Source organism: Camelus dromedarius, chromosome 6, assembly GCF_036321535.1.
Source record: "Camelus dromedarius isolate mCamDro1 chromosome 6, mCamDro1.pat, whole genome shotgun sequence".
Lineage (NCBI taxonomy): Eukaryota > Metazoa > Chordata > Mammalia > Artiodactyla > Camelidae > Camelus > Camelus dromedarius.
This window is the reverse complement of record NC_087441.1, coordinates 13,748,988-13,762,252: the sequence shown is the minus strand read 5'-3', so window position 1 is coordinate 13,762,252 and position 13,265 is coordinate 13,748,988. Positions and strand designations below refer to the sequence as shown.

Sequence of the window (13,265 nt, the reverse complement as noted above, 5' to 3'; positions counted from 1 at the left end):
CACCTTTGGAACTCTGGGTCAGGCATTGCCTTTGGTCCTTAAAAATAAGACGCTTGAGTAGTGACCTCATCTTAGTTCATATAATGTAATCGCAGGTCAAATAGCCATGATTCATAAACCAACACAAAGAGGCCCTGTGCTTCCTGACAGCCTCCAAGAAGGAATGAATGACGGGACTGAAAGCCTTTCTCCAGATTACCTTTCTGAGCCCCGGAAATGAATATCCCTGGAAAGCTGCTGCTGCTGGTGCTGCTGCTGCTCTGCCTGCAAATAAGCACCTTTCGTTCAAACACACACACAATGCCACCTTTCTGTAACAGGAGTTTTCCAAGATAAATCATAGACACCCTCAGCGTGCCAGGTGACGGTCACAGCACATGAGTTTTGTCCCATCTTCTTGCTCAGAGAACAGTCGGAACAAGCGCCAGCAGGGTGTGCGCCCGGGGGAGCATGTGGAGGGCAAGTGAAACAGGAACGGGAGACTAACAGTGACTCTCAAGGAGCACCTCTGCTTCCCTTTCTTCCAGGGTTTTGGAAATCTGCCCATCTGCATGGCAAAGACGCACCTTTCCCTGTCTCACGAACCTGACAAGAAAGGCGTCCCCAAGGATTTCATTTTACCCATCAGTGATGTCCGGGCCAGCATAGGCGCTGGCTTCATTTACCCACTGGTTGGAACGGTGAGTGTGTAACATTCTCCAAAAACCTTCCGCAGTCGGTGTTGTCGTGATGCCGAAAATCCTTATACTCCGCGAACACCTTGCAAATCAGGTATTGGGAAGTAATTAACAGTATTTGCTGTTTCCCTAAATACTCTCTTCCACCATAAAAAACACACCTGCTGTGGTGGTGCTTTGGGTTTTTCTTTTCTTTAGATCACGTGCTCAGGATTCTTTGAGTCATGAAACTGATTCCCCTCAGAACACAGAAGGGAGTAGCCTGGGAGGAGCCAGCCCGCTGTTGGAAATGGCGGGATGGCTTCGTAGAGGGCGCCCCCGCCGTCACATCACTGCACTCAGAATAAGACTTCACTGCGGTGGGGTAAATGGAGACCACCGCTCATGTCCCAGAGCCTGGAGCAGCCCCCGACCCCAGGGCTGGGGAGGTCAGTCTTTCACCCTCCACCTCTTTGTCGGCACATCCGTGGGGGAAGCTCTGGCTTAGAAAATGAACGGATCACAGGAGCCCTCATTTTCTGACACAGTTGCGAAGGGACATTGTTGCCATAGAATGGTTATTATAGGTTCTCTTTGGCCGGAGGGAAGGTAGCAAAGAAGTGAGAGTTTATCGAAGTACTTAAAACCCACGCTGACGGGCCTAATACATAAAGTGCTTCATTACAGCTGCACAGTGATACGGTGGCCTTCCCTTGGTAACCATCAGTGACTGAAATTTGTCCTCTCCTCAGTGGATGCTCTTGGATTAGCATCATCCTTGTCATTATTGTCACAAAACTGATCCAAGTCCAAACAGGAAACAACAGTTATTTTAATAAGCAGTGTGGCTCTATTGTTACGCAAACAAGCAATCACAGGCAAAACGCAAAAAAATGTGCATTGGTACGCATTTCGTCTGATATTGGGCAAAGTGTCTTTAATAAGCATTTTTTGAATTCTTTCTGCACGTGAGGCATGGAGACACGAAGAGGAGTAAGTGAGAAGCATTGATTTGAACTGCAGAGAAGCAGGTAGAAAGTACAGTGTTGGTGTTAGCATTTTGAATGCCCTCAGGGCGCAGAGGAGGCAACAACTCTTTCTGTTAGGAGCAGAGTGTGTGTGGAAGCAAAGGAGAATCAAGAATACTTCATAAAGGGCTCAACCTCTGACCCAGGGAAATAGTGAAATTTGACTCAAAGGCACAGAGGTCCATGGTTCCCTCCCCGAGGTGGTCTGCGGTGGCTGGAGTCGGACGGGAGTCGGGAGGTTGAGCAATGGGGTTAGTAGCAACATTGGGCCAAGCCATTAAGGATCACAGCTGCCATCTTAAGGACCTTGGGTTTTATTCCGTGTATGCTGGGGAGTTAGAGTAAAGTGGGTTTTCTGCTTGGCTTTTATTCTTATAAGAAGGCAAAGAAAAAAGTCTGATTTGTATTTTAGAAAAATAGCTCTGGTAGCAATGTGGAGAATGTTTAGAGGCAAAAGAAACAGACCCGGAGGGGACACCGGCTGCGGCCAGCGATCATCAAGGTCGGCACTGCAGCCACAGAAGTGAAGGTGGAGAGTGGAGGCGAGTTGGAGACGTTTTAAAGGCAGCCACCTGTGCGTGGGGCTTAGGGGATGGGGCTCTTCTAGCTTGACTGTGGCTGGCGAGGCTGTCAGTCGTGGAAGGAACGCAGTCAGGAAGGCAGATTGGCAGGGCCAGAAATGCGTCTGGCGTGGACGGAGAGAGCTGGAAGAGCTAATAGACTCTATAAAATGGTCTGGGAATCCACTAGAAATACAGACACAACACATGGGAATGGAACAGGCAGAAAGAAGGTGGTGAGAGTTTTAAGAACACACATGAAGGCAGGTGCAGGGAAGAGGGATGAGAAGTGAGAAGAGATAAAGGATGCTACTCGGAAAACATTTACGGAGCCGACTGGGTAAGAGGCCCCCCTGAGGAGTCTGGGCAGAATCGTCTGAGGCTTGGGGAGACAGGGGAGTAACCACAGGAGCTGGAGGTGGAGTTTCCAGTTGGGGGAGGGTTAGCAACAGCCGTGATTGAACATGAAAGGTTCAAATAAAACAGGTTCTGAATGGTATTTTGGAAAAGCACAACTGAAAGTAAAAAAAAAAAAAATCAGATCAGTGGTCTAGGGGGAGAGGGGAGGGGACACTGTGAAGGGGCACCAGGGAACTTGGGAGTGATGGAAATACTCTATATTTTGATTGTGGTGGTGTATAACTGTACACATTTGTCAGAACTCAAGAGACCTACACCTTTTAAAAGGGTGACTTCTATTGAGTATAATTTAACAAAAACATGAGGAGAGCTTGCATTCTATTCTTTAGAATGACCTCAGTGATGGCCGGCCCCCAGTCACTGAAGGCCTTTGCTGAGGGGCCAGAGCACAGCCAGGTAGTGTAGGCCCAGAGAGACCGGAGTGGCGGGGCCATGAGGGTCCCAACTAGCACGAAATGGCAGGCGTAACTGCGAGCAAAATTAGCCTAGTTCATCATCTGTCCCATCTTGTCCTGTACGGATTGGAAAATCCAACAGATTCGTTCATTCATTCCGGCCGTGTGCATATGGCCCTGTGCTCCGTGCTGTGGGGGAGCCCCAGATAAAGCAGCTCTCTCCCCTTCAGGCAGCTTACAGCCAGTAGAAGGGAATTCACCAAGAAGGTGGTTTGGTGTTAAAACTGTGAACCGATAAATGATACCTTCACTAGTCTCTGAGCATTGAATAGTCCTTAAATATAAAGTATAACTTAAAATAAAAATCTTTGGGGTCACTAAACAAATAGATGCTGGGGCTCTCCTCCTGCGCCAGCTAACAGCACCACACCCACAGCCTTGTAAGGCCAGTTCTGGAAAGTCACAGTGCTGACGGCCACTGCTCATGTGTGTGTGACCCCTAGTCCCTGTCTGTCCCTCTGGTCCTCTTTGACCTATGACCAGTTGGAAAATGAAGAGGCAGCCTCAGGTTGGCTGGGCTCCCCGAGGAGGTCCCGCTGCCTCCACACCAGGGTGGGCGGTGAGCGTCAGGGCCGCGCGGTGAAATCCTCTGAAACATTCAGGAGCGAGGAAGGAAGTGGTGCCTGACTAAAGACGTTCCTTGAGGTCAGGAAACGTCACGTGGAGGTGGTGGCTTTCTGTGACAGAGCAGGAAGCCTCCGGTGTCTGGGGCAAACGCACCGCCGGCGGCCAGGATCCCCTAATAAGGGCTGGTATTTACTTTTACTTGACCCCGTTCTGGGCCCTGCCACGGTCTGCCAGAATGCTTCTAACATTCATCATCCGTGTGGGAGACCTAGGGTAGCAATTTCCTGCTGAGATGACTGCGGGAAAGGGGCATGGGGACACTGCGGGGGGACTGGCTCCTGCAGGTGGGAAAATTCTAGCATCATGAATCACCCTTACTTGTAATCACTCAACACGTGCTTATTCGAGTGCCTTTGAAATATACACTTGCATCTCTCCACGCCAGAAAAAAAGCCTAAGCTGAGACCTCCAAATCAGAAAGCTCCTCAGTCTTTCTGCATTGTTCATTCATTCACTCATTTATTTACACCTGTGGTGTGTGAGATGTTGTAAACCACACAAGTGGACAATATCCTGTCCTTTCCAGCAGATGAAACCATACAAGTGCATGTGGGCTTTATATCAGAAGAAATCCTTCCTGGTGTGTCCTCAGGGGAGGCACATCCCGTAGCTACCTAGTAGGTGTGAAAATGGAGAATCTCAACACCAGCTTGTCCCTCCTCAAACGGTAAACATCTCCAGCTTTGCTGACTTTGGGAGGTTACTCGGTGAAGTGCTGGAGAGTTCGGGGGTTTTGCCCCCCCCCCCCAGATTTAGTTTTCTGAATATTTACCTTCACCCTCCATCCTCCCTTGTAGGCCAAGGTTTCTACCACTTAATGGTTTCATCATGTTTTATTTAGTTACTACTTTCACTGGAGTTGATCAGCAATTAGAGATCCCCAGTTGGTGTAGACGCTTCACTTGGTACATTTTACCTCCTCATGCCTTTTTTATAGACGCACGCGGTTGTACGCAGGTTACTCAGCGGATGGGCATCGAAGACCTTCGCTAACATTCTCCCATGCTCTGGCAGTGTTTCCCATCCTGCTGTCAGGAATTTTCCCTTCTAATATGTCTCCATTCCTACTAAGCCCCGTGTGTGTTCTTGACTTTCTTTAGTGATGTTAAACTTATGTGTTCCTCCCAGCATCTTATTGAAAGCTACAAAATAGTGTGTGTGTCGACCAACCCGTCACCGATAGTGCGTCTGCCACTTAGTACATCTGTTTGTGAGAAGCAGTTCACAAAGAGCAGATTGTTTTTAAGATTCTCCAATCCTGTATGCTACAGACTACTCTCTTACGTCGTTTCCAAAAATTCTTTCAGAAGCTTATGGTTTATACTGTTCAGTAAACCCAGGAGCTTATAAAACTTCTCCAAAACAATCTCATGCCCCCTACCCCCAAATTTACTAGGTGGTCTTTGTCTTGTGGTCCCATTGTTTTGATATTATCCTCCGGTTTTTATAATTTACAAGGGCTGTTTAATCATTTGACGTACATTTCATGACATAAAAACATTAATATGTAAGCAAAGTTGATGAAATTATGTTATTGGGGTAGTAAATTACATTCCATTTAGAAAAGACACCAAAATGTTAATTTAACATCGGGCTGTGCTATGTTATGAAGAGCTTTGTTTTTTTACTTCTCTGCTTATTTCAAATGACTGTATCAAGCATCTGTCACTTTCATAACATGAAAATACAATACACAGAGAAATGATAAACTGAAAGTTCTTTGGGAAGATGTTCAGGTGGCGCCGGTTAGTTGTGAGGGAGTCTGAACACAGGTATAGCAGGTGGAATTCGGCGGGTAGAATCATCTTGCCCTTCCTGGCTGTCTTGTAGCGTTTTAACACCTGAAAACTGGGATCCCAAAGAAACGACAAAAGAGCTGGAATGTTCCTAGAAGAAATGCACTCCTGAGTGTGGTTGGTCGAGTTCTGTCTAATGTTTGCCAAGCTCCCAAATTCTGCTAAGGAAACGCAGGACAGTTTTTTCCATGTTATTTTGCTTGCTTTTCTTGCCACAGGGTGGAGAGAGGGTGAGTACTTCCTTTCTTCTTGCGGGGCTTCCTTACACAGAGAGGCATCGTCAAAACTGTTGGCTTGGAGAGGTGTCCAGCCAAGTGTGAATTCCTAGTAGAAGCCCGTTTAAAGCTAGCTTTTGCTGTATCGGACTGGCTTCCCTTGGTGTCACATTGAGGCAGTTTTGAAGAACTTGGAAGTCTTCTTGAATATGAAGTCTTCTTTATTGACAAACATAGGACACAAGATTAGGACATCATGGCTATTGATGAGAATCTGGGCTAGAATCTTGGGCGTAAGCCATCCTGCAGTTTCCCCAGAAGGGGTTAAGACTTCCCATGGCGTTTATATGGTGTTCAGTGCCGGCTGGACCGTTTCTGGGGGAACAGAGTGGCTACTTGAAACTGTAGAGAGACTCCTAGTGCTTGGCCTCACCCACTGATGAGGAGAGAAAAGCATCTGGGCTGGGGCTGTAAGATGCAGCAGATCAGGGCTCCTGGGTCCATCCAGGGCAGTGGTTCTCGCTGGGCAGTTCCCCGCTCCCATCCTGCACCCTTCAGTTGGGTCCCTGTGCTCTTTCTGGAGCAGAAGGTGTGATCCTGGTCACCACATATGTGTACATGTGGTCTTTTATTCCCTGCGGTGATTGATCTGGGCTGAACCCATCATTGCATGGAAGTTTATCCAAGGCAAAGGGACTGAAAAATCAGCAAGCAGACCATGGTGTGGCCTCATTTCCATTCTGTGACCTGACCCAGCTGCGTCTCTACCCAGGTGCACCACTGATGGCCTCGCTCAGCTTGACTCTGGAAAGCAGGAAACTGCTGGAGCATATTTGGGAAGTCAGTGATGTCATCCACCGCTAATGCTGGGTGGAGAGTTACTGGTCTGGGGGAAGAGGGACGGTGAGAAAGCAGGCTGGGGCCCCACCCAGCAAGTCACTGCCGCCTTCTTTCTCACATTTCAGTTAAGCTCACTTTGTTTTCCGCTGTACTCCCTCTCCTGTAAAAGTATGCACTGAATGTTTCGTTTCCGCTGGATCTGATTCAGGTCAGCGATGAAGTTATTCTCCAGCTCAGTGGGGAGATGTTTTCTTCTCAGCGTCCTGACCCTACTCAGGGATACAGGCTTGTAAACTTGGTTCACTTGGTCAGGTGTGAAGGTGAATTACTTCAGACCTTGTAGGTTTCAGTCCAGTGCACCCCTCCTCCCATTTTCCAGAGATTTATGGCCAGGTATACAGTGAAAAAATTAAACATTCACGCCTCAAGCTGCCTTTACATGAGATGGGTAAGCAGTGGGGCTGCCGAGAGCTCCCCATCATGTGAGATCACGCAGAACATCCGTCAGAAGCTCAGTATCAGGCGTTCGTACAAAATCACCCACTTCTCCTCTCTCCCTTCCCTCGCTCTCCACTCTCCCTGCCTTCCTACTACCACCCCCACAAATAAACTCTCAGCTTTTTTTTTTTTAAGTCTCTACAAGTGACCTTCCTCACTCCTGTGCTCCTTGGCCCCGATTAACCCGACACCCGAAATCTCTCTGATTAGTTTGAAGTAATCCAGACTTGCCTCACACGCTGCCTCCCCCACCTCCAACCTGGCCTCACTTTTTTTGTGTCCCTGTGTCCTTTCACTCCATTCCTGGGGACGTGATCTGGTTGATTTCCTCTTCTCCGCCCAGCTTGGGTCCCTTTCCCACTGCTCTTCCTTATCCCTACATCAGAATTTCCTGCTTTCTCCCAAACATGCCCTTCCTCTGGCCCAAGCATCCCTCACTTCCTCTTATCCTGACGTCCCTGCAGCAAGTTGCCCAATTGCTTTGTGACCACACTTCCTTCCCAGTGTCCAGAGGAAAGGCACACATGCGTCTGTCCCTCAGGAGAGAACTTGTCAGTATGGCGTGTTTCAGGGAGAGGAAGATGACCAGCAGCGTTCTTGATTTCCAGAAACCCTTTATCAGATTCTTGAGACAGAGGAAGCTTTGTGACTCATGGAAATGATATGTGCCTCTCTACCGCATAAGGTTATCTAGGTCCTGTCCGTTTGGTTCAAGGATTTTTTCTCCCTTAGTCTGATGCTAATTTATTTTTAGCATAAATATAAAATTGCTTTAAATGAAATCAGCCTCAGGCAGGGAGACATGCTGGGTGATACCAGCCAGATATTTCTATTATTGAGTTAATTTTTTAAATTGAGTTAAATTTTGAACCCACTGCTGTTACTCCCTGTGTGTAGGCTCTGTCTTACTTTCTATGAACCTAGAAAAGGGTGCGTGTGATGCTTTAGGTTTCCACCCCTGTCGTCAGCATATTGATCTCTCGTTTTCTTAGGCATTGATGGAATACTGGCCCATTCCTCTTCCACTTCCATCTGTAGCCTACTTGTTTTCCCCCACACGTAGTAATTTGGATTCAGAGCATAAAACTGACAATCAGGATACACGCAGTTCAGAAGGACACCCATCAAAGTATGTAGTCCTTGGGGCAGTTCTCTTTGTTCTGTGCCTCTGTGTTGCATTCATTATATTTTGTTACCCTAGCCTTGTCTAAGAGGCATCCATAGTTAGAAGCAACTAAGCAGTTTAAGCAAGAGAAATAAAATGAATACAAACCAAAAGACCAGCTTTCAAATGAAATAGCCAGGCCACCCTCAGAATCAGTTTGAGGATTTGGTGGGATGAAAGAATAGAAAGACAGGCTCGACTTAGAAGGAGAATGTGGCCCTTTCATACCGGGATTGTAATTTGCGGGGCGAATATGATTGATAATATCTGGAACCCATGGCAGTTTACAGGCTCAACTGTATATGTTCATTGAATTATCCATCTATGGACACCAGATTAAATGTTTAAATAATGAACATATTATTCATCCCTGTAAAATGTCTGTGATATGCTGCTTTTTGAGAAAGTTAGTCCTCTTTTCTGGGTGTCATTGAAAATTCAAAACATTTCATACCAGTGAATGTAGCCAGTTCTAATTAAATCAGGGAACAAGTAGGTGTTAGAGAAATAATTTATGTTGGGTTAAGTGATTAGATGTGGCTATTCATGAAGTCCCTGGAAGACCCCGAATTCCTTTTCATAGTCACATTGCCACCCCTCTGCAAGGATTTCCTGGGGCACCTGCATTAAGTATGCCCCAGGCCATTCCTGATAAAGGTACCAGAGTCTGCTGAGGAGGAGTGAATCCAGGTGGCTGAATCCATCGTGGATGTCCATCTCCTGTTTCAGACTCAGCCCAACCCCAGGAATTGGCTCTTGGGAGGGTAGGACCCACGAAAGTTACCTGCCTTGCACCTTCCAAAATCCATCACCCAGTTCGCAGTTTTGTGTTTCTCCTCTGAAGACTCATTTACTCAACCTCCAAAACCTTCCCCCAGGCCTGGCATTGTGACAACTACTCGCCTCCACGCACTGCACGTCTCACCCAAGCCCACCCCGGCCTCTGTGCTGCCAGCGCCACCCAGCCAAGATTTACTTCCTGTGGGGGTCCTATCCCTCTACCAAGTTGCCTTGCCCAGTGTCTCCTGCTAATCCAGGCCTCCCCTGGGAAGGGACCTGGCCTTCAGTTCTCTGGACCTGTCCGCAGATGGGAGCAGAACAGAACTGCTGAGCCAACCCACTGGGGGGGCCGGCCAGCTGCACCCAGGGTACCGGCATCCTTACGGGCCCTCTGCCGGGGTGACCGCACAGTACGAGAATCCCCACTCCAGTCCCAGCCTGGAAAAGCACGTCCTGTAAGAAGCTAAGAGGACGGGCTCGAATGCCCACCTGTCTTATCTTCTCCCAACTCCAGCCTTTCACGGTCGGTGCCATAGCCTTTCTTGCAAACCAGTTACTGACCTGCAAGGTGATAAAACCAGGTATTTTTTTCTTAATGTGCTTAGATATGGACTGATAGATCCAGTATCCCACCAAGCTGCATCGCTTGGGAGTCTGGCCATTTGTGTGGAAACTGCTTGTCACATTTTGTAATAATAGCTATTATTGTACTATTATACTATTCTTACTGCAGACCACTCTTCCCAGTCCTTTATATAGGTTAATTCATCCGCTACTCCTTGCACCAGCCCCCTGAGCCTAGTTAATAATAAGTGGCAAAGGTGAGTTCAGGTGGTTCCATGAATATTAAAGCTTATGAGACCTTCACCTAGGAATAACTCAGATTTTAAATATCTAGATATCCTCTTTTCGATGGGTCCATCCATGTGTATTCCTGGTGCTGTGTGCTGAGCACTGAGACACATCTCAAAGCATAGAAGGTGGTGTCCCCTTTAGCGGGCAGCAGGATTGTTTGGATGAATAAGGCATCAACACCGGGAAGTTAAAGCAAATGGTTTTTGCAGTTTGCTTACCCCGGGAAGGCGTAAATGATAAATGCAATAAAACTTCAAAGAAAGCAGAGACCACAGTGGGTCTCTGGGTAGGCTGGGAAGGTTGGTTATGGAGACCGGGGCCTTGAATGACATACTGGGGCACACTAGGGCTTTTGAGGTTTTTTGGGTGGAGGACCACGTGGCACTGATCTCCTGAAGGAGGGAGAGACTGTGGTCGGGAGACCTTAAGTGAATGTCGTGGGCCCAGGATGGGGGCAGTAGCGGTAGAAATGGAGAGGAAGGTGTGTGTCGCTGAGAGACCAGTAGGAGTTGCAGAAGAACATGAGAAAGTGGTCCAAGGTTATTCCTGAGGACTTGGAACGAAGAACCCAGAAAGAACAAAGACTGATGTTTCAGTGGAGGTGATTGACTTGGCGAGCACTGTGTTACTGAGGTGCCTACTGGACTTCCCTGTCCAGTCGTCCCTCAGACAGTTAGAAATTAGCTCTGGAGTTTAGGAGAGAGACCAGCGCAAAAACTTGGGGAGTTTTTCACACTGGAGTGCCACGCAGTCTCTCAGTTCCCTTCCAATTCAAAGCACCTTTGCCTGTCTAACATGCACTGTGCACCGAGGTCACTGAGACAGGAAAGACCCAACCCCTGCCCTGGACGCTTACTGCTGACAGACTAGCAGATGCAAACAAAGTGCTGAAGGTGCCGGCGTGTGAAGGGACAGAGGAGGGCGTGCTCGCTTCTCCTGGGGGAAAGGGCAGCAGTGCCAAGGACCTGCCCGGAAGTGCTCTTGGGTATCCTGATAAAGGGCGGGCGACTTTTAGAGGGGAAGCCTTCCAGACAGCAGTGGGCAAGGCGCCTGACCACAGAGGGCCTTAGACATTAGTTAGGAGTTGAAATTGACCCTGAAGCCATCAGGGATCAGGGCACCACTCCAGTTCCCTTCTAGCAGTATGTGTGGATAGTTGTCCCTGCGGATGTGCAGGGCCACCGCCTACGTGCCCAAGGTGCAAGGTCTCCAGGTCATTCTTCACTGCCTTTCAGGCAGAAAAGCAAAACTTCCAGCGTCTCCCTCGCCCAGGCTGGGGAGCCCTGTTCCGGGGTGGCTCTTTTACTAGGTAACCAGGAAAGCCAGCAGTGTCAAAACGGGCAGCTCTGGGCTGTCTCAGGGGACAAATGAGTTGTTGCTGCACCCCACGCGGTCTCCTGCAGTGAAATATTATTTCTGTGTCCATTTAGTCATTTAAGCCTCAATTGTTTGGTTTCTGAATGGACTGTGATTTGCTACAGGTCAGAAGCTTTTAAAGTTGTTTCAAGCTACATTACACAAATAAAGAGAATTGTCCTACAAAGGAGACGCATTATTTGTCTGCCTTACACAAATATTTCCAGTCCATTAGAATTCTCTATTTTCGGCATGTTTGCTGCTCCATCACAATGATTATAAATCCACTGGGACCAGTAACCTGGGTTTCCATTATCTTTGCTCTCTCTTTTTTATGGTGAGTTTGAGGCTGCTTCCAAGTGGCAAAGAGTTAACTTGTCATCAAAGATATAAAATCACAATGATCTGTGAAGAGTTCTCTCTGAAGTGTAAATCCCAAGTTACTACTCCTATTGAGACGGTTTTCAGTTTTGGCCTGAAAAGAATGATAACAAAGACTTCTCTGCAAAAGGGTGGTTCTTCAAGATGAGGGTGGTCAGTCTGGCTCCCAGGTTCATGATGTGGTTGGCATTCCCTCCCGAGTTTATAAAAGAATGAATTTAGTAAATTGCTCATTTGTCATCCTTGATGCCTTCTAAAAACCATTTACTTAAAAAATACTTTTCACGGGGGGTAAAAATCATTGCGTAGGTAGCTGTAAGTTCTTTACTGTTTATAATAATCACAACTGACCTTTTTTCTTGAAGCTGTTTGGACAGCTGGAGGTTGTTGTTTTAATTTTGATCCATTTGTCACAAAGAAGGGAGCGTGTTCCATTTTGGAGATGGAGAAGTCTGGGCAGGGAGAGAGAAGACAGACCCCACCTAACAGTGGGCTTCCAGGAGGAGATCTGTTTGGCTTCTTCGAAGCGCTTTTAGTTTTCGTTTAGGGCATAAATTGGAACCTGCTATCTTTCTTTGGAGTAGAATGTGTTACAGAAAAGAATGATTGCTGCAATCACGTCACTGGAAAAAGAACAGAAGTTTCAGGAAGAAGAAGAATATTAAGTGTATGGATTAGAGCTTCAGGCAGATTCTTCTTGTGTTTGGACAGTAAATAGTTAATGGTACATGGAAACCATAATGGGGAATCTCTGCAGCATTTAAAAAAAAAAAAAAAGAATGCCCATAAATCCTTCTCTAGTACTTCTTTGTGATCACACGTAGAAGATGAGGACAGTGATGGAGCGTCCGGTTCATCTCAAGTGCACCAGGCAACTCTGCATCTTTCCCTGGCATCCTGTCCTCCTTCCTGTGTTATCAACGTAGAGACACTGCTCTCTGCATATCATTACTTTAAACATATGCATACACACACGCACGAACTCTACCTACAATAGATAGTTCAGTACGTTTTCACAGATCTCCTATTGTAATTTTGTTTCTTCTGTATCTTCTCTATTGAGCATGTGAGCTGACATATTTCTAGTCCCCAGATAGTCTGTTCTTTTCCCCTACGTGTAATATGTGATGCAAAAAGGCTTCATTGAATGGAGTGTTAAAGATACTAATGTCTGGATAGTTTCAGGACCAGAATGATTCTCCCTAAATATATACAGTGGTTTTATGTTTATGTGTAATGACTTGGAGAAATACCTGGCTTGTTTAGTGGGGAAATAAATGAGATTCATAGAGCATAATTTCAACAATATAAAAATGCATAGGAAAAGCCAGTAGAAACAAAGGGATGTTTACTTAAATTATAATGATAAAAATTAAAACTAGGATGGGTGCTAACATTGGGGCCAGGCAGCGTTCTGCACAATTCATAGATATTAACTCACTTAATGCTCACCGCATCCCTTTCAGGTAGGTACCACCACTGCCCGTGCTTACACAGAGGGAACCAAGGCGCAGAGAGGTTAAGTGCATTGCCCTAATCATGGAGTCAGTGAGTAGTAGAACCAGGATTCAACCCCAACTTGCTTCCTCAGAAATATTACACCGTCCTCCTCTTGATGGCCTTATGTTCGCAT

At 47.0% G+C, this 13,265-nt stretch overlaps 1 protein-coding gene across 1 annotated transcript in view; it reads left to right on the top strand.

The window, feature by feature from the left end:
- The window catches only part of MTHFD1L (methylenetetrahydrofolate dehydrogenase (NADP+ dependent) 1 like), a 166,952-nt gene that overhangs the window by 118,574 nt on the left and 35,113 nt on the right, over window positions 1–13,265 (top strand). The window contains exon 26 of the mRNA XM_031456547.2: window positions 528–680. Within this exon, the coding sequence (XP_031312407.2) occupies window positions 528–680 (153 nt within the window). The remainder of the gene's footprint in view (window positions 1–527; window positions 681–13,265) is intronic.